General features: G+C 33.7%; 2 protein-coding genes across 3 annotated transcripts in view; both read left to right on the top strand.

The window, feature by feature from the left end:
* Positions 1-12,345, top strand: part of LOC107436618 (uncharacterized) — a 170,544-nt gene extending 158,199 nt beyond the window's left edge. For both annotated transcript variants that reach the window (XM_071186303.2, XM_016048386.4), the window contains exons 2-3: positions 406-956; positions 8,615-12,345. In XM_071186303.2, the coding sequence (XP_071042404.1) occupies positions 406-956; positions 8,615-10,348 (2,285 nt within the window). In that variant the 3' untranslated portion in view covers positions 10,349-12,345. The remainder of the gene's footprint in view (positions 1-405; positions 957-8,614) is intronic.
* Positions 12,346-17,755: 5,410 nt separating this feature from the next.
* LOC107440502 (monocyte to macrophage differentiation factor 2) overlaps positions 17,756-22,019 on the top strand; it is a 146,434-nt gene continuing 142,170 nt past the window's right edge. Inside the window, exon 1 of the mRNA XM_071186290.2 lies at positions 17,756-17,892. The gene's annotated coding sequence lies outside the window, so the exon portion shown is untranslated. The remainder of the gene's footprint in view (positions 17,893-22,019) is intronic.

Raw genomic sequence — 22,019 nt, 5'->3', positions numbered from 1 at the left:
AAATTAATTGTTATCGAAAAGAAAATCCCCTTCAGCAAAAATGCTAACGTGCCCTAGCATGAATGTCGTCATAATGAGTCACCCATAAATAAAATAAAAAAATTCTTAATATTTTAACATTTAAATGTAATCGTCATCGACCATTTTATCAATTCTAACAATCATATATACTTTAAGGCTATCTTGAATAACCAAACTTTTACGTTTGGTGATAAAAAAAAACAAATAAATAAACTTTCCTTGTAAATAATCGAAATTTTTGCTGCTTTTTATTATTGAAAACTGCCAAATTACAATTGATGGTGAAGCACCCTAAGACTGTCTTTACCCTTTATTAATACTATCACTTAAAATTTTTAAATGTAAACTATTCTTTTGTCGTAATTAAATTGTTTTTAAATTTAGAAATGGAGGCTGCAAATATCAAAGAAGAATTCGAGACTAATGGCCCTGAACGTTTTGTAACAATTCAGTCAATAAAGCCAGAGACAGATTATGTACTCGGTGCTGAACCCATTATAAGTATCAGCACTGAAATAATTTGGAAAGATGAGCCAGAAATAAGTAACACAGAAGATTGTGAAAGAGCAACCCAAGTACAGGCTAGTACAAATTGCAATGAGGATTCTGAAATGGCAACCCAAGCACATGATGGTACAAGTTACTATGAAGATTCTGAAATAGCAACTCAAGCACTGGCTGGTACAAGTTGTAATAAAGATTCTGGAACAAAGAAAAAACGAAAAGGATGGGACCAACTAAATATGATCAATGCAATAAAGACTGTGCGAGAAGGTTCTATGGGGTACTTAGCAGCTAGCAAATTATTCGAGGTACCCAAAAATACATTAGAGAAATATGTTAAGAAAAAGAGCATTGATCCTTCAATACTGATTAATACACCCTTAGGAAGAACGCCTATATCGCCACATGAAGAAGAAAGCTCGAATGATAAGGTAAATTTTTATATTTAGAAAAATTAAGCCCAAAAAGCCTATTTTCTATTATTTTGAAAACACGTTTGCAAACTGAATTATATGTATTTAATAGGAATTATACCCCTACATATCCAGACATGATTCGTAGATTGCGCAAAAAGACAGTAAAACGCTCTTACACTCTAAAAACTGTACCTCTTAAATAAAAGGCACAAGCTAAATGTACCCTTTATTTTCTCGCGTTAGAGGCACATAAGTAATGTGCCTTTAAAAATGAGAGGCACCACAAGAAATGAAAGGCACCAAAGCAAACGCGAGTCAATGCGCGGTACGAAAGGATTTTACCGGTTCCCTGTGCCTCTCAAATGGGCTTCCTTTTTTTTCTTCGGTACGATGTAACGGAGAAGAAGCGCATGCGCACATCAATGAAATATTTTATGACGAAATACAAATAATAAAAGCAGACGATAAAATTAGAACACCAGAAAGTTGTTGATTTTTTAGAATTAGTTTTGTGTGGAATTTGAGTTTTCATATTACCCGTTACGGGTTTATCTAGTTTGTTTTATGATATTATATCTATCCCGTTACGGGTGAGTTTTCATATATCCCGCTACGGGCACTTTTTCTAGTTTCCTTTATAAGATTTAACTATCCCGTTACGGGTACTTTATATTTGTTATTGTATTTGTTGTGGTGTGAAATAAATGTTTTTATAAAAAAACTCAACAGTTTTTTAATATAGCTTGATACGCTACAGCCATGTATTAATTGGTGGCAGCGGTGGGATCCGTTCCAGAAATGTTTTATTAAGTTTTTGAAAGAATTGGTGACAAATATTATTGTTATTAAGGATTTCCTACTTTAGAAAAAATTAGTGAATGAGATGTTTAAAATTGATGCCAAGAAGTGTGGAATTCGACGGTGCTTCGAACTCTTTGAACAGAAAGCGAAGAGATTTAGTGTGAATTTCGATCTTTGGTTTTCGTGTGCTTTACAGCTTATTCCTGCTGAGAGGTCAGAAATTTATGATGATAATTATTATTACTTTAACGAAAATCTCATTGCCAATTTTCAGTATGATCCACAAGCTATTCCGTGTAATAACGATCGCCAGAAAGAACATTTTAATGAGAAATGGAATTCGCCAAGTATTGAGAAGAAATTTAGATCTGAACGTGAATGTTTCTATTGTGGTGAAATAGGACATTTTAAGAAATACTGTAGACATCGAAATTCGGATTATAGAAAAGAGAATTATATCCGATTGTTGTAATCAAGTTTAAGCACGAAAGTAATTTTTATTTGAATAATATTTATAAAACAAATGCATGTTTTGGTTGGGGCAAAAATGCAGAATTTCACGTTTTTTAAAATACAATTAAAAAAAAATTCTGAAACAAGCTTTCCAAAAAAATTGCAGAAGGCTTTTCATATATTCTGAGCTCAAATAAAATCATCGATTAAATAATATTAAGTACAGTTAGTTCTAAAAAAATTGAAAGCTAATGTTCCCAAAATGGGAATGATGGAGCCTAACGGGTTAATATGCTTCGCCAAAGTCTGGATTTTAAAAAAATTCATTTCAATGGAAAGAAATCTTTTATTTTACACTTGTTAAGTCATTTGTTTAAGCATATTTCATGTCATAAAATATCCAAGTTGTCAAAATCAAAATATTCTATGTTTTTCCAAATTTGTGCAGCTGTATACATTGTTCTTTATGTGTGAAAATAAAAGATATTAGATTTCATGATATTTAGTGTTTAATTTTTGATCCTTATAAAACTATTTTATGAAATCTCTAAATATTTAAAAAATATCTAAATTTATAATAAATTTCCATTTTGAGGATGCTTTTTGGAAAAGAAAAAAAATCCAGGAATTATATTGACTTGGCTTAACAGAAATAAATATTATCTTTTTGTACCTATATCTGATTAGAAAAGCATCATTGTAGTTGTCGAAGTATCATTAAACGCTACATAATTAAAGAAATGATATAAATTTACATATTTTATAATTGTCTATGAAAAAGCCTTAGATGGAATCCCTTGAAATGATCACTTTCAAGTGGCCAATATTCAAATAATTGAGAAATATTTTTCTTTAAGAATTATTATAATTAATATCTTGGTAATAGTGTAAACCAAACAGAAAGTCCCTTTTTATATAAAGTGCTAGCAAATTACAAATAGGTAAAAAAAAAATGTGTTCAAATCTGGTAAATAACAGGTTTTGGTACCACTAAATGCTTGTTTCAATGAGCGGTATATGAAAGCAAAATCTAAGGTACAAAGTACCTTCCAAGTTAAGAGGTACATCTGATTAGATATCATTTTAAGGGTACGTTGTGCCCTTAAAATTCAGAGGCACAAACGATCCAAATGTGCCTCTGAAATCAGAGGTACATTGTGCCTTTCATTTTTAAAGGTACGTTGTGCCCTTAAAATTCAGAGGCACAAATGATTCAAATGTGCCTCTGAAATCAGAGGCACAGTTTTTAGAGTGTAGAAACATATATCGGATCAGGATTTTCAAAATGCTTATGTAAAATATATTTTTTAAAAATATGCCTTAGGCAATATTAAACTCGAATGTCCTAAGCCTAGAGCAACTTCGAAACATAACATAAGGATTTCTCATTTTATATTTCAAATTTGAACTTTTCTGATAAAATGTACTCTAATGCAACCTACAGGTTCACAAATAATGCTGTTTAATTTCGGAAGTTCTCATTTATCCATAATAAATTAAAATTACTAATATTTATTTTGATATTTTCAAAACGTAGAAAGATAAATTTTTAATTTATTTCAGCAGTTGATGCATAGGTTTAGTCTACTTCACACATCACAAATCATAAAACACAATATTATTAGGCTTTTTGCAAGTCATGCGCAATTTAATCTAAGATTAGAAATTAAAAGTATACTATTTCTTTTGAGATTGGAAATTAAAAAAGCAAAAATACTTACAAATTAATATTTTAATTGAATTAAAAAAATTATACATTTAAAATTTCTGATTAGAACTGCAGATGTCCTATGTTTTATTTTATTTTATAGCTATAGCTGTCGTCGAGGAGTTTACCCAATTTTTGAGTTTACGACTATCAATGTTCAACCCCGCAACTTTCTAATTTTGATTCTGAACGAAATAGAAACGACAAGAGAATTTCTGGATCACGTATTAGGAGAAATTCGCCTTCGTGGAGGACTTTTTGGTTTAACTAGCCCGAATGTATGTTACATTGAGGTGAAATCCTCCCACGGTTAGCCTGACGGCAAAGGGACTCTAGCGCATGATACACCACGATTCGAACCAGAGTGACCACATTGAGAGGCGAGCTCTCTATTCCCGGAGAGACCACTGGTCTTGTTATGTTTTATTAATAATGATCGGTCATGTGACGGGACTCTATGCAATTGTCCTCTTTGCCTTCCTTGTCTTTCTTACCATTAAACTTGGCCTAATCAAACCGAAAAGGGAAAATTAATAATATTTATGGAGAGAAAAACCCTCTATTTGTTTTTGTATAGTATTAAAAAATGAACATATGTTTATTTCCAATAAATTACTCTCATTTTCATTTTTTCGTGCGTGGTCAATACGTTATTTTTAAAGCATGCATTGAATGGACATGATATCAGTGATTCCAATTTATATTATGTCACGTCCCCAAAAAGTGTTTCGTCACTTGTTTTGTGATGAATTTGAAGTTAAAAAATTATAAAATTACTGCACAGGTACAAAATTACTCTGCTTGACAATTGCTAAGGATCAACTGATATATGCAGGGTAAGTTCCTGACAGTTGACCGATAACAGTAAAAACAAGATCAGAGGGAGTTGTAGAGCGTTATCTATATAAAAGGTAGTGCAGAAAAGCTCTTTATTCATTTGAAAATTCATACTGTTAGATGTCTGTCCAAAATAGCGTCTTAGGTTGTCGAACTTATTTCTGTGAAATTCAGTGTGGTGTTGCAATAATTCAGTGCAAAATTCCAGCAAGACATCGTTTGAGCTCTTACGATCGTGGACGAGCTGTTGGATAAGTGGAAGTAGGTCAAAGTGTCACCACTGTAGCCACACTAATGGGAGTGTCAAAAAGTGTGACATCGCGAGTAAATAAGGCTTTGAAGTCGCTAAGGTTATGCGAAAGCATGCCAGTGGTCCTAGTAGGAACACTACACCTCAAGAGAATCTATATGTGTTCCTAGTAGCAAAACAGAACAGAAATGTCACTCTTATTCAAATAGTTGCAATCGCTACCGGTACACATGTTTCTGCCAGAACCATCTCAAGGTGATTAAATCAAGTTAGTTTGCATGCACAAAAGCCTGTTCGATGCATCTCGCTTCAACCACGCCAGCGCCATAAAAAGATTGTGTAAGGAACATATTAGATCATCAGAGTGATTTCATCCAAAGAATCCCATTTCATTGCGACAGGTGATTCTGGCCACGAGTTAGTGTGGAGAGACAGGGGAACACGTTGTGCATGACAGTTGGCTCATGAACGTGATAGGTATGGTCCATTTAATTGGTGTAAGCAGGCACTATGCTCAATGGCAGAACATCTCTTCACATCTTTGAGTGAGGTAGAGTAATATTATAGCGGTATTGCAGAGGTAATTTCGAACGACCCAAGAGGCGAACCAATTTTTGGGTTTAAGGGGACCCTAACCATTGATCCGTCTATCTCTGAGGATATTTCACATCAGCACTGTGATCGGTGCAAGCTGGGTGCGGAGTTCGTATCTATCTGTCATCTCTGGGATTCGAACCCGGTTCACCTCATTGGAAAGCAAACGCTCTGAGCCACCACGGTTCCTTGCAGATGTATTTTATTTTATATCCGTCGTTGAACAGCCGACCCAATTATGGGTTTACGACTACTAATGTTCAACTCCGTAGCTTTGTAATTCTGAACCAATACAGAAGACAAGGAAACTCTAGAATCAGTACCCCCAGAGGTATTGAGTTGTTATGGAAACATGGAGGACTTTGAGACTCGACAGATTTAACGAGCATCAGCCATCATTCACTACACGAGGAGTCTTCGACCGGCGGGGATCGAGACCATGAACTCTTGGACATGGTCCCATTGCCCTACCAACCAGGCTATCCCTGCCTCTTCCAGATGTAGATGTTCTGAATCATGTTTGTCTTTTTAGGGCTGTAGTAGGCCCAGACTTACTGTTCATGGACGACAAAGCGTGATCACACAGGTGCGTTGAGGTATCAGACACACTAGAAAGTGAAGATATTGTCCGTACGCAATGACCCGCGTAATCCCCGTATCTATATGCTATAGAGCATGTCTGAGATGCCTTTGGCAGATGTCTTTTACAATAGGCACGCCCAACAGCAGAAATCAGCCTTGAGAGAGGAGCGGGACAATAACCCCCCAAGGATAGCTTTTTGAGATGTTTGAATAACATGAAAAATCTGCATTAGTGCAAATCACATATCTTACATCAACAGATGTAAATATCACATATTAACTCATGTCTGTTTCATTTTGGCAATAAGATCCATTTTTTTTTTACTTTCTGGAAATCTTTCAAGGAGCAACTTTTTTTATTTTTAAATTTCTTATTTGTCGATGTGATGATATGGGTACCGTTTTTAATAATATTAAATGCACATTGCTTCAACAAAATATGTACTTAATTGCATTTTTTCAATCAATATTCATTATTAATTATTGCGAAAAATGGAACTATTCTTTAGCAATTGTCAAACAATGTATAAACGTACCTATGAATGACTTTAACTATTAATTTGTGCTTGCTTTTTTTTATTAATTTGTGTCTGCTATTTCTTCATTTATCTCATCACATGCTCTTTTCAGAAATTTTGATAATAATAATGAAGTGATAATGAAGAACTACTGCATTATGAAAAAAATGAGAAACTAAAAGGAGCACAAATGACAAAATTTCTCTAAAATCAAAAAAAAAAAAATTGTTAATACTTTTAATGAAGAACAACACAATAGGAACTTGTTAAAAAAAAACAAGATTTTTTTAATGATTGTTATAAATTTGAAACATTTTATCTTACTGTACGTATTTTAATCTTCGTTTTATCATGCTACAAATAAGAAAAAAATGAGAAATTTAAGATTATACAATATAATATTTATTACTTATTTTTTAAATTATCTATAACTTGCTGTACTCAAAAGCAGAAAAAAATCATCCCAATTTAATTCCGTTTCGAATTTTTTTAAACTAAATTAATGCAGCATTTGTAGCACTTAAAATTTTTGAAAAATATTTTTGCTTCAGAAAAGGATGGTTTTTTGACAACAAAAAAAGATAATAAAAAATGCCATAAAATAGGTCATAATTTTCATGGATTGTTCAAAACCAGCCAACCCAAACTATCTATGTGAAACGAAAACTGTAGTCATTGTTAACGTTATATCAAACTTTGAAGAACGTATAAATTATACTACATAATTTCGAGTAAATTGCCTTTAAAGTTTTGTGATCAATAACCCATATAAATATATAAAATTGTGCCACTAACTATGATGAATTAATACAAGATCCATAAGATGCTTCTTGTGTATCATTTTCAGCTATCTCAAGCGCTAGCCTACCCCTTTTCATTGAGTCGATTTACCTTAATATAACGCCTCATATGTTTTTAAATTAGCAGCTGAAATTCTACGAACAACTTCATTTCGAGCAGATTCTTTGACTGCTAGGCCTACATTTATTCATAATTGTTCTAAACTGTCAATAACCCTTTGCAACCTTCATTTAAAATTATTACAGCTATATAATATATGCCGCAGCTATATTCATGTTTAAAGTACCGTAAATGTTTTTCTTACATAATTCAAACAAGAAAATGGTTGAGATGATATTTTAGTAAAATGTTTTGATAAGAGTGAGCAAATTCATTAATGATCTGAGAGCACAAATCCACTTGTTCAGACATATCAGTTCAGTAATTCTTGCGGTAATTATTTGCCAAATTTACGGAGATCCGAAAACACAACCTTCTTCATCAACAAACTATAAATTAGTGTAAGCTTTATCTATTATTAGTGTTAGGATTTAACTCCCTTTGAAGCGTGTAAGAACGTTCGATTCGGCATTAACGTGAAACAAATTAATCATCCACGTAATTTTTAGAGCTTTTCAACACCAAATTCAGATAGGTATCACACCACAGTTTTTACAGTATACTAAAAGATTGATTTCATTATTTATTACAATAGGTGTTCGCAGTGGAGTAAACAGACATCATTGCACAGTTTAAACGACGTGAAAATAATTTTCGAAGTTTCCAGAAATGCTTTTGATGTCAGCCGAAGCACCGATAGGCCGCGCTATGATATCCTTCCGCGTGTCTACAGGCGTCGTTTAAATGCGGTTTATGATTACATCATAGAAAAAAGCATGGATTGAGATCCGGTGGGCGTGGAGGCCATGCAACGATTCCTGCGCATCTAATCCACTCCCTTCAGTATGTTACATCGAGTTGATTATGCGCTTAAAGAGCATAATGTATATGGGCATCATCTTGCATGAGCCTTATGGCTTGTTGTATTACAGCCGGCTCACTTAACAGCGATTCAGAGAGGATTATTCTGCAATTATTTTTTTGTTATACTATTGAGGAATATTCTGCAATTATTTTTTTGTATTTACAGGTAAAGAAAGTATTGAAGAATGTAAAAAGGAAAACATGGGACAAGCAAAGCATGATCCACGCTGTAGAAACTGTCCGAGATGGCGCTCTTGGATGCCAGGCTGCAAGTAAAATGTTCAAGGTACCAAAGATTACTCTAAGAAGATACGTTAAAAACGAAACCGTTGAACCATCAGTTTTGGTTAATGCACCATTAGGTAGAAAACCTTATTTAGAATCTTCTAAAGAAGATTCTTCTTCAAAAGCAAGAGTTAATTGGACTAAAGAAAACATGATAAAAGCAGTTCTTTGCGTTCGTAGTGGGCGATTAGGATACGCAAAAGCAGGAAAATTGTTTAAAGTACCTTACCTTACTTTACGGTGGTACGTTAAAAACGCAAAGATAGATTTATCAACAGAAAAAGATATTCCTTTAGAAAGTATGTCTGAACTGACTGAAATGATGCAAACTAAACGAGAACCTGCTAAAAGGAAGTTATGGGATAAACAAAGCATGATCAATGCCATAAATGCTGTAAGAGACGGTGCAGTTGGGTATTTAGCTGCGAGTAAAATGTTTGGAGTACCAAAAGTAACTTTGCGTAGATACGCAAAGCTAAAAGATTTTGACCCATCAGAACTGATTGATAAGTCTTTGGGTAGAAAACCTGTAATGTCACTGGATTTGCAGGAGAAATTGGCAAAACACTGCATTGAGATGGACGAAAAGTTTTTCGGTTTGAAAGGAGTTGACGTACTGGAAATGGCGGATCAGTTAGCCGCGCAAAATAATATATCTACCTCATTCACAAAAGATTCTGCTGGGAGAACGTGGCTTCATAATTTTATGAAAAAGTATCCCGATTTACGCTCTAGAACAAACCGCAATGCATACGACAAAAGCAAAAAATTATCTTTTGAAAATATTCCCAAGTTTCTTGATATGTACACACCCATATATGAAAAAGTAGACCGGAAGCCGCACAGAATCTTCAGTGTCGATGACATTGGTCTTTGCGTGGTTGAAGATGACCCTGAGACAGTAATCAGGCTCAGAGGAAAAAAGGAATATTCTACATTTTCTGATGAAGAAAAGACTAAGTTAGTCACATCGATTGTGTGTATGAATGCCAGTGGCTGTTTCGTTCCACCTCTCATCGTTTGGCCAACAAAAAGCATTACGAAAAAAGTGACGAACCACACACCACCTGGTTCAATTTGGGCTTGCCATTCTTCTGGGTTTGTAACAACACATATCTTTATGATGTGGTTTGACCATTTCATCAAACACACCTGTCCAAGTTCAAGCAACCCTGCTCTGCTGTTACTTGAAGGGCGAAAACCATATGTACGAAATATCGAAATTTTAGATAAAGCAAAAGAAAACCATGTTTTCATCGTAAGTTTGCCACCGAATTCTTCCCAATTACTTCAACCCCTTGAAAATTCTTTTATAAAATCTTTTAAAGTTCATTACACTTCAGAAACAAGGACGTATTTGGATAGTCTCTCAGATGAAAACAAAATGCAAAATACAGACTTAATAAAGCTTGCACGACTTGCTAAAATATTTTCCGTTGCTTATAGCAAAGCTGAAACTGATCAGTCTGCAGAAAATGCATTTGAGAAAATAGGCCTGTGTCCATTTATGCCTTCATTTTTTCCGAGTCCTAAACCTTCAGGAAAACGATCCGTAATTAAGACCGAACCCAAAACTGAACTTCAGGACGAATCGCCAATGACTTGTGAGACGTAGTTCTCTTCCGTTGAACTAAAGCCAGGAATATTCCATTTTTGAGAACTATTATTTATCAGAAATGAATTCAGCAGAAATAGAAGTGTCTCTCCATCAATATCCTAATGCAAAATTCATACTCCTTAATGATGAAGTATTTTTAACGGTTCACTCAAACAGAAGGGGTGTCTTAAATTCACGTTTTTTCCGTGTTATTTCTTTTTTTAACTGAAAATAAATTCAAATTAAATCATTAAAATATGATTCGCATTATTCTCTATCCTGTTACTCTGGAGATAGATTAATAAAATTGTGCTAATTTATGGTCTCCTAACCCCTATGTAATTATTCAAACTGTAATAAAAGATAAAATACTGGTAAGTGATGTGATCATTCATGAAGAAATAAATCTTGAAAAATTAATTGCTAAAAATTGCGTATATCAGTTAAGCATATAGCAACAGTGACTTAAGAACCTTTTATATTGAGTTGTTCGAAACGTTTTTTTTTTTCAATTAAATTGAACGAAGATTTACTTATAGTGAATAAATATTTTATTGAATTAAATATTCAATTCTGGTCCAATATCTTTTGCCATCTTTCTGGCAGACACATGATTTCACGACCATAACATTTTTGTTCTTTGCTGGTAACAAACTGGTCCATTTGATTTCCCAAATCAGCGGCATTTAATGATCCGCTCTTCCATTTGCCATTTTCTTAAGTAACAAGTAAGTTAAGTTTAGTTAAGTTAAGTTTCTTTTTTTCATATTATTAATAATAACAAATTGATGGTAGCAAATTTTAAAAGAAATAAAGGCTTGCATTATAATTGCGATCAATTACAGCCTAGAGAAAAATCGCCAAAAAGGAGAGAGAGTCGATAAACGAGACCGCTGAATCATAAATTAGCGAGCCGGTTCATCTCCTTAATTCCTCTATATCTTAACATTATTACTGACTACCCATATCTGGTTCCCAGTGATGATGAGCTTTAAAAGTTAGTCCTTGTTTCTTTTTTTGACGTTGGAGAAGCAAATCACAGACATCAATGCGATGGAGCAAATTTATTTTCGTTAGAGTATAAAGAACCTATATGTCGAGTTTTAAGATTAAAATTTGGCGTTTGAATTGATCATGAACAGTCGAATTTGATAAATTTAATCTCTCAGTGATATCACGAGTTGTTATTCGTCGATTTGCTTAATGTCCTTATTGGTTCTTCCTCAGCTTCAACTGAGCTAGTACATCTTCCAGAGCGTAGTACATCTTCAATATCAAAATTTCCGGATCGATATTTTGCAAACCAGTTTAGGTACTGTCAATACATCTTTTCCATATACATCGAACGTTTTTTTCTTGTTTAAACAGCATTTTTAGCTTTTAGATTGTAAAAAAATGAAATATGCCGAAAATGCTGCTTTTCCATTTCAAGATTCGAAAGGGCACCAACCTGATACTACTATCGTATAATCAATCGATTGTTTTCATTAGCAAGTCCTGCTTACATCAGCTGTCAAACTAAATAATGACCAGGCAGCTTAAATATAAAGTTGGCTGTGAAAAAATACGTATTCCTCTGTTAGGAAAAAACAAATTTTCTTTCCCAGCAACCTAATAGATATTTCTTATGAGTCTGACTGCCATTAACTCAATAAAAACGTGAAATACCATTGCAATGTGTAACCGCATCCAGTTAGTTCACTTTTTTTTTAATAATGGTAGTTAAACTAATTATTTAATCTTATACATCTATTACTTATGAAATGCAAAATACTTAAATATGTCGTAATAAATTATTTACAGTTTATTTTATGAAATCATAATTTTTAATACAAATTAATTGAGTAAAAATACAGATCACATTTAGAAATCTTCATTGTTTCATATGAAAATAAATTATTCATTTCTCTTAGAGACTGCTTGCTGCTATAACTAATAGAAATTGATACTTTATGTTTATTCTAAAATGTAATAATAAATGTTTAAATAAAATATATTTTTGACATTAAAATAAATTCGTTGTTGGTTATTTTAATTAATATATTTATTAATAGAAAAGCAGTTTTAATTCAATGTTGTTCCATTAATATTGCTAGTCCTCTTCCTAAAAAATTATTTAGAGGGAAATAAAACAGATATTCTTACATTTTTAGAGGTGACAGAGTTATTTAACGGTGAGTAAGTAAGAAAGCCTTTAATTTTTAAAGTGAAAGAATGATTTAAAGGGGCATAAAACAAAACTTTTAATTTTTGGAAGTGAAAGAACTATTTAGATTTGCTTACAGAAGATTTTACAGTGATTGAAGCCTGGATCTAACGTATCAGAAGAGAGTGCTTTATCTTCTAAGGCACTCCGTGTAGCTATTATGGAATAGGCATTTAGTACTTGCTTTAATTATGAAGTTTTAATAATTCAGTTTGATCTTTTTAAAACCGGTGGATTTTAATTTATAACTGAAACAGCTGACCCAATTCTGAGTTTACGACGTTCGATGTTCAACTCCGTAGCCTTGAAATTTTGAACATACGCAGAAGACAAGGGAAATCTTGGATAAAAGCATTGAGAGAAAATATCCTCCTTGGAAGACTTTTTGATGGAACTAGCCCCCATTCGCGCTACATGTAGAAGAAAAACCACGAAAACTGTCAACGGTTAGCCTGACGGCAAGGGGATTTTAACCCATGATTCGTCTACCACTGAGGATATTTTACGTCACCACTGTGGTCGATGTTAGCAGGGAGCAGAATTCATATCAACCAACCACCACTGAGATTCAACCCTGAGTCACCTCATTGATGTCGTTGTCAATATACGTCGCACTAGAGCTGCACAATGGGCAATAGGCGACGGTCTGGGAAACATCCCTGAGGATGATCCGAAGACATGCCATCACAATTTTGATCCTCTGCAGAGGGGATGGCACCCCTGCTTCGGTAGCCCGACGACCTGCACACGAAATCGAGCACTTTACGGTAGAACAGTTTAACGAGGACCAATACCGCACACCCTAGGTCCCTACGCAGACTGATCCAAGTGGTCACCCACCCTCGCACTGACCGCAGCCAGTGATGCTTGACTTCGGTGATCAGCTGGGAACCGTGTCTTAACGATCAGTCTGCTGCCGGACTGAGTCACCTCATTGAAAGGCGAATTATTTGTGCCCTGAGACCAGAGTTTTAATGCATAAATATTATTTCAATTTACTTACATATTATCGAGTTTGCTTCTTTTTCGAACTTTTAGTTTAGACTAATCCCGTAGTTATATTTAAACTAAATATTCTCAAAATATCATTCACTAAAATAGTTTCATTTAATTTTAAGTCTTGTAAAAGAATAATTTTCTTAGTTCATCCGAATTTTAAATAACCTATTTTTTCATGACTTGTAATATCAGATTTTGTGTAATATTCAACTATGACAATTCTAATATGAAATCACAGACAATTACGGATACAAGTAAAAAATTTATTATAAACTATTAAATAATTTATTAACAAGCAAGTTTCATTTTAGAGCCGAAAAATATTTATTTCATTTTGATCTTAGAGAAACTAAACTCGTTGAAGTGTGTTTTCTTTTCTAATTAATTAGAAATTCTGTTATCAGAGAAAAGCATTATTAATTATCTAGTAACAGGTCTTTTTTAAAACAAGATTGTTCTGAAATCATTAAATTTGCATCCGAAATGCAAATAAATTTTTTCGAGATTACAGCATAATCCCTAGCTTAAAGTTGAACTTTTATCAGCAGTTTATTTAATATATTTCAATTCAGAAGGTTGCTTAATTTTGTCAATTTATTTTATTTGCAAGATATAGAAAATGCCGAACTACATCGTTATCTTCGTTAATTTAAAAACGTATTCTCAATGCAATTAAATTAATTTTTTTATGTTTCTTTACCGAGGATTTACTTTCACTATGCATTTCTTGAATATTTTTATTTTATATTTTTTATGAGAAAACCTTTTCAAGAAAACTTGGTAAAAAATCCTATATAATTTAACAATTTGGGTTAAATGATCATATTGTATTAAATCATCATAATTAACACAAACAGTTTCATTATAAAGAAAATCCATTGTTTAAAAATCGTTATGCAAACTGCTGTCACCTTTGTTTAGAAAGTCAGGAAAATCCATCGATTAAAAATTGTAAAGAAAACTGTTCAGTTTTCACATTTATTAAGAAAATAAACAAATTCTACAGTTTAAAAATTATTCCAGAAAAATAACTGCTATCACTCCATAATTCAAAGAGTGGTTAAAGGAACTGTTTAATTGTCACAGTTGCAATTAATTGTTAAGCAAATAAAAAAAACACAGTTTAAAAATTGTTATGAGGAAAACGTGCCGCATTTGTTAAGGTTTTACTACTTCAAATCTAGGCATCTAGGCAGTAAGCAAGATTCTAAGATTTTATTATATTGTATTGAGGTATTAAAACTTAAGCAAATATGATATATCAGTGTCTAAAAATTTTACTAATTAAATAATATATATATATATACCATGATCATGCGACTCAGCAACAACTATTTAGCAAGCAAAGCGGTCGGCCGCTTTTCCTGACAGTCGTATCACATTATTAAAAAGAGGCAGACGCCGACCGGCCTATGTAGGGGGCAGGGAACTGTCCTTGCATCAGAAAGGTCCTGGGTTCGAATCCCGGGCAAGGCATGGATGTTTCTTTCTCTCTGTGTGTGTTCTATGTCCTTTCTCCCTCGTGTGTGAATGTGACCCGCCCTATAAACGGGTTGTGGTTGTGTGAATGGCGTGGCAGAAGTCGAATTCCTGGCCATAGATGGCGCCACTGAAAAGCAGGAGCAATCGCCCTCCCGATTAGATTTACCCGAACCCGAAACGATTTTAAAAATAAAGTAATAAATGTATGCTCTAATGGTTGCGTTTTATACACCGCAAAAGTGAGGACTGAAAACATCAATACCTATTGAAAAACTCAAATGTGATGACTCAAAGCACCTCTAAGTTTTATTAAGCAATCAAATGAGTTCGATGTTTTTTCTCCCACCTCTCCAATTGGTGATTTGACAGATTTTAATGGCATATTTTCCCCTCTCTTTTGAATATTTTTTTACTACTCACTAATATTAACTTCATCTTAAATGAGGATTCTAAAAATATTTTTGCAAGGCATGTTAGTTACAGAACACTCTGTATTATGTTTCTGGCGGTTTCTAGAAGGACCCACACATGGTGGAGTGGTGGTTGAGAATCGCAATGCCAGTAATTACTACCATACTTACCTCACCGAGATAAATTGTGATAATCTGTGCACCAGTTTGCCAATATATTGCAAAGAAGAATCTCAGATCATACTAGCACATAACTCATTACTCTAAATTTAGTATTACGTGCATAATTGTTTTATCCTCCATTATTGTAATGTTCTGGCACCTAGATCTCTTGGTCAACCAATTCAAGGGTTCAAGTCTAAAAGAAGTCGGTTGTCATCAAATAGTGCCCGGCAGTAAGATTCAAATATGCGAGCTTTATTTGAGCCAACCAATAAATAAAAATAACGAGTTAACCCTTTGGTTGCGGTGTATCATTTGTGCCATCGCATGTTTTTGCACATGTTGTACCAGCCATAAGCAAAAGGTTAAAGAGCAAAGTATATATGAAATCTCATGTGTCTAAATGTAAGTGTCCTAGTAAAAAGCCAGCTTTTAAACTTTATATTAACTCCTCGTAAAGCGTCCCGCAGTGGACTGATCGTTAAGACACGGTTCCCAGCAGATCACCGAAGTCAAGCATCACTGGCTACGGTCAGTGTGCGTGTGGGTGAATACTTGGATCAGTCTGCGTAGGGACCGAGGGTGTGCGGTATTGGTCCTCGTTAAACTGTGCTACCGTAAAGTGCTCGACTTCGCGCGCAGGTCGTCGGGCTACCGAAGCGGCGGTGCCATCCCCTCCGCAGAGGATCAAAATTGTGATGGCATGTCTTCGGATCATCCTCCGGTTTGTTTCCCAGACCGTCGCCAATAGCCCATTGTGCAGCTCTAGTGCGACGTAAATTAACAACAACAACAATATATATATATATATATATATATATATATATATATATATATATATATATATGCACCAATCATCATTCTATGGGATGTTTCCCATACCGTCGCCAATAGCCTATTGTGCAGCCTAGTGTGACGTAAACAAAAGTATCACACCGTATCTGCAACAATAAATAAATTAGGAGCCTGTATGACCGTGCGATATCGCCCTCCAAACACTGTGCGTAACGTGGAGGTTGCGGGTTTGAATCTCGCTGCTACATTGGATGCATCTTAGTGCTATCCTGCTTTATATTGTGCTATCTGTCCTTCTACTTGACGAATGAGCCGGGATAGCCTAACTGGTAGGGCATTGGATGCATGTTCGAGAGATCGTGAGTTCGATCTCCGGCTGTCAAGACTCCCTGAGTATAGAATAGTGATTGATGCTCGCAAAATCTGAAAGAGTCACAAAGTCCTCCAAGTTCCGATGATAAATTGATACTTATAAGGGTACTGGATAGAAGATTGATTTTGATCTGATTCAGGTCAAAATTACGATCTACGGATGAATGAAAGGTGGTATGTGATTGCGTCCTCCCTGTGAAAAGTACCGTATCTATTTGACAATGGTTTATGAGCCTCAATTAAGCACACAAGTCTAAAAATATGTGTATTACCAATAAACCAATAAATAAAATACAAAAATCTCTCATAGTTTATTGGCATAGTCAAATTTTATTGGGGCCCTTCAGGCAGAGCGGTATCTCCCGACAAACGCTGTGCCAAGCTTAGAGGTAGCAGTTCGAATCCCGCTATTCACTGGATATATCTTCGTGCTATCCTTCTCTGTATTGTGCTATTTGTCCATCTATTTGAGTCCCGCAGTGGACTGATCGTTAAGACTCGGTTCCTAGCAGTTTACCGAAGTCAAGCATCGCTAGCTGCGATCAGTGCGCAGGTGGGTGACCACTTGGAGTAGTCGGCATAGGGACCGAGGATGTGCGGTATTGGTCCTCGTTAAACTGTTCAGCCGTAAAGTGCTCGATTTTGAGTGCAGGTCGTCGGGCTACCAAAGCGGGGGTGCCATCCCCTCTGTAGAGGATCAAAATTGTGATGGCATGTCTTCGGATCATCCGCAGGAATGTTTCCCAGACCGTCGTCAATAGCCCATTGTGCAGCTCTAGTGTGACGTAAATGAACTGCAACAACAACAACAAAAACAACGTCCATCTATTTGACAAAGGTTTATGAGCCTAAATGAGCACATACACCTGCAAATGTAATTCAAATAAATAAATAAAGTAAATTTCTATTTGCTTTGTGCTCCTCTTAAGAATATGGCGAACTATTCGATAAATTCATGATGTTCTGTTCTCGTAGTATTTATTGAATATATTGAAACACCTTCGAGAATCGAAGATACGTCGCGCAGCTATATCATCTTTCGTTGGAGATGTGTGGGTTTAAATTGACGAAGTACAAAATTAAAGGACAGATCCAGCGATTATAAAAAATTTTTTAAAAGAAAAGAAAAATTATCCGTAAGTACAATTTTAGTTTTAAAATGTCTTTTAAATGTCAATTTTAGTTTTAAATGTAATCTTGTCACTGATTACTTCGAACATTTTAATCAATTTCCCGTTTTATATACTTTTTACTATAAACACGTTAAAAAGCAGAATACATGTTTAGTAATATTTATTATTATGTATGTTTTTAGAAACAGAAAATCTTTTTCATAGGTTGATGATGCAATTAGTTACAATGCTAATTAGGAATTAGCTATTAAAAGATAAATGAAACTATAAAACTACAAATGTACATTATAAAAAATGTGCTTTAGAATCATTTGGCGATTTTGATATTTGTTTTTTCCATTATGGAATGATAGAAGTTTGTTGGCATATCAAAAACCATGAACACTTAATCGAAAATGTTGGATGATGGTGCCCATTAAATGATGTTGAACCATCATGAATCGCACTGAAGCCAACATAAACCATCAAAATTTTTTGATGGGACCATCAAGAATTTTGACTTGGGTATATAAATATTAGTGATTATTTCTCCTTTTTCCTAGTTTTATTTTTGCATAAGACTTTATTTATAACACCGCCTGATATCCAGATCTCGAGTTTGTCATACTGTTTGAATTAGGCTCAATTTAAACCGATTTTAACTTTAGTGAATTTAAACTGGTCATTAAAACCAATCATTCCTTGATTAAAAACTGTCTAACTTTTTTCAAACTAGTCCATCTTCAAATCAAATATATTTTGCAGAAATTGCTTTATTTTTATTTTGTTGATTTCATTTTACTTATTTTTGCTTTATTTCTTAATTTATTTTATTCATTTATTTTATTGAAAAATAAGAATTTTCCTTTATTTGTCGAATGAATCCAGACAAAGGTAAAATATATTCAATACATTAAATTATTCATCCTTCGCCAACTATTGTATTTCTAAAAACAAACCGGTTTTATATTTATAATCCAGTAAAAATACAACATTTTAGGCAAAGTAATTTATCAAACTATAAGTGAGATATTTTGTTCTACAACTAACAGAAAAACCTGAAAAACAGATAAGAAAAAAATAACGTGAACAGTAAAAAGAAAGCTTGAAATACAGTTACATCAAGGATGAAATATATCGCCATCTAGACAAAGTATACATTGGGAAAAAACGAGCCCCTTAGCCGTACAAAAAAATAAGGTTAGAAAATATTATGTGAAGCTAAGAAAGTAACGCAAATCTGAGTCTGACAGATCTTTTTGAATATTTCACACTGAGTTCGGAGGAAATAGAATTTGGATGAGTATTATAAATTGAATTGTGCACGATTCGAACGGGATGCAAATAGAAAAAGAGATAAGATATAGTCACGTTTTTTTTTTAAAAAAAAGACGGAGAGGAATCAATATTTACGTTTGCAAATTTTTACTGCAATGAATATTTTATTTATTTCGCTCTGCTCATATGAAACTATTATTTTATTAATGTATTGTCTTGTTCAGCATATCTCAATTTTTTGAAAACTTTTTTTAAGCTGAAAATTTTATTCAAACTTATATAATTTTTATATTTACCTGTTCTACAGATTACACTGAGAAACAAATTTTTTATTGAATTTATAGAAATACTCGATCTTGCCTAATTCGGGTGTGGGATGTCAAATATGAAATAAGTTTTGTTCCAAACGCTACAGTTTTTTAATGACATTTTTAGTCTGTATTTTGTCGAAATTTACATGTATAAGAAGGCAATATATAGCAGAGAGTTGCGCAAACGTTGAGATAAACTTCTAAAGGAGTAGGTAACATTATCAGGATTAAAATTGCATAGGAACTCATGCCTGGAAGCGTCGTTGAACGCGACTAAGGGCGCTTACCTATTATGGCCTGTTCAAAAGCAAATGAAAAAACAGTTCATAGCAGAGGAAGCGCCACTAGCAGCTTATGATGATATTTTTGGGCATGGGTTCCTATGCAGTTTCAATTCTGAAGGTGTGCCTAGAAGTTTATTGCAATAATTTTGCGACCTTCTGTTTGCTCTTAAATTTATACATTTTGACAAAAAATTCGACTAAAGATGTCATTAAAAAAACTGTAGCTTGGAAAGAAACAGATTGCTGACTTGAAATCAGTGATACGAAAGTTTCTAGGATCTGTTTAAAAGTCTCATGCTATAGAAAAAAAAGTTTCCCAGGTGATGATCAGATAAACTGGAATGTAGGATGATCCATTAAAATTCTGAAAATCGTTTAATTTCTCCTTAAACTTAAGTAATCTTTAAATTACTAAAAAATAAGTACAATATCTATTAACCCTTTGACGCAGAAATTTTATTTACATATTTATACTTTTTATCTTTTTTTGTATTAATTTAAGCCAAAACAAGTTAGAAATATTATATTTAGCATTTTAAATTTTTGGTTATGAAAAGCAGCGTGTAACATCGATGTCTTTTTCTGCACTTAGGGTAAAATTTTCCAAACATGGTTCACTTCCAAACAAAAAATTTTAAAATTTACCCTTAGTTAGACTAAAGTAAACAGTTATTCCTTGTTAAAATTTGCTTAATTTACAAAATCAATTATTGAAACATTTTTGAATAGGAGTGTAAAAAAAATTTTAACTACTTTTTTTAAATTTTATATTTTAGTGCAAATATAATTACGATAATCTAACCGATTTTTAGTAAATATTAGACTGTTTCTTATGATTACAAAATATATTTTTGCTCGTAACAGTAACGTCAGAAAAATATGCATAAAAGGGACACCGATATCCTATTTGCGTGGAAAATGTTATGCACTCTTTAATCAGCTCATTACCCACTAGGTACTCGCTAAAGTGAAAAATATCATCGTTGCTGGAACATGCTGTTATTTATGAGTGCTCATAATGTTATTTGTTTCTCGATATCTAAAGAATAAAGAATGCAATCCAACAATCAACGATTACTTATAAGAATGAGAAGAACTATAAAAACCTTTATTAATATGCACATTACCTAGGTAAAATCCGAAAAGCTTTGGATTTCGCTCTTTAACGGATTACTCAAGTTAACCTGCAGATTAGCTAGGATCCGTTATGTTTATATTTTTTGTATGCTAGTCAAAAAAGAAATTAAATAAATTAGGAGTTAGCCTGATTATCAAATACTTGTTCACTGTATCCTTGAGAAGGGGAGTTTTAATAGAAAACGTCTTTTCAAAAGACTTAGCCTTCAAGGCTGCACAGTCACTTTAGCTGAGATGCATAGTACATTGTTTTGCAGATATTTTTGAGCTTTTCAATGTATGACACAGGGTATATTTCCTATTTTAATATTTATTGGTAAGAATACTGATATTTTACGCAATAATCGATCAATACAGGGTGTCCAATGCAAGGTTATTGGGACAACCTTGACGGGGAGGTCAGGAATATCACAAGGATTCAGATTTGCATTGCAATCCATGGTCAGAAACTTCCTCGTCCGCCGCTAAATGTTGCTGTTCACAAGATGCATACGGCGAGGTGGACTGCTTCCTTTGTCACCACGTTCTCCTGATTTAAGCTGTATGGATTTTTTTCTTTGATGTGCACCTGTGTATTCCGAAATGGATATGATTGCAAGAATCGTCTGTGTTGATGATGTTCAATAAAATACAGGTGTACTTGAGTGAATCCACCAATCCTTGGCCCGACTGTGTAACGCTTGCATCGCTGGAAATGATGGAAACTTTGAACATCTTTAGTGACTTTTTTACATATCATCTGCTTAGTCTTATGTCTCTATGTTTCTTGTAACTGTCATACTACGTTCCTATAACAGTTCTGACCATGGGTTGCTTTGCAATTCTGAATCCTTGTAATGTCCCTTACCTCCCCTTAATGTTTATCCCTATAATCCTTGGACTGCCTGTACATAAAAAAACTTACTCTTCCATTTTTTTTTCCTTTTCGGTATGTTTTGACAAGTGTTATATTTTAGAAATATATCAAATATTCATTGATACATTGTACTTTTAGGTGACATTATCGTGAAAATTTAAAAAACAATTATACATTATGTTAAAATTAAAAGAAATTAGTAAAGGCTTTAATTATTATTCAAAACACAGAATGTTGCAAATATATATATCTATGGTTTATTTGTTTTGTCATCGATAAATTTAT

The sequence above is a fragment of the Parasteatoda tepidariorum genome, chromosome 9, assembly GCF_982258835.1.
Source record: "Parasteatoda tepidariorum strain Cologne lab strain chromosome 9, Ptep-v5.0, whole genome shotgun sequence".
Taxonomy (NCBI): domain Eukaryota; kingdom Metazoa; phylum Arthropoda; class Arachnida; order Araneae; family Theridiidae; genus Parasteatoda; species Parasteatoda tepidariorum.
The sequence above is the reverse complement of the archived record's forward strand: the minus strand, read 5'-3'. Positions and strand labels throughout refer to the sequence as shown.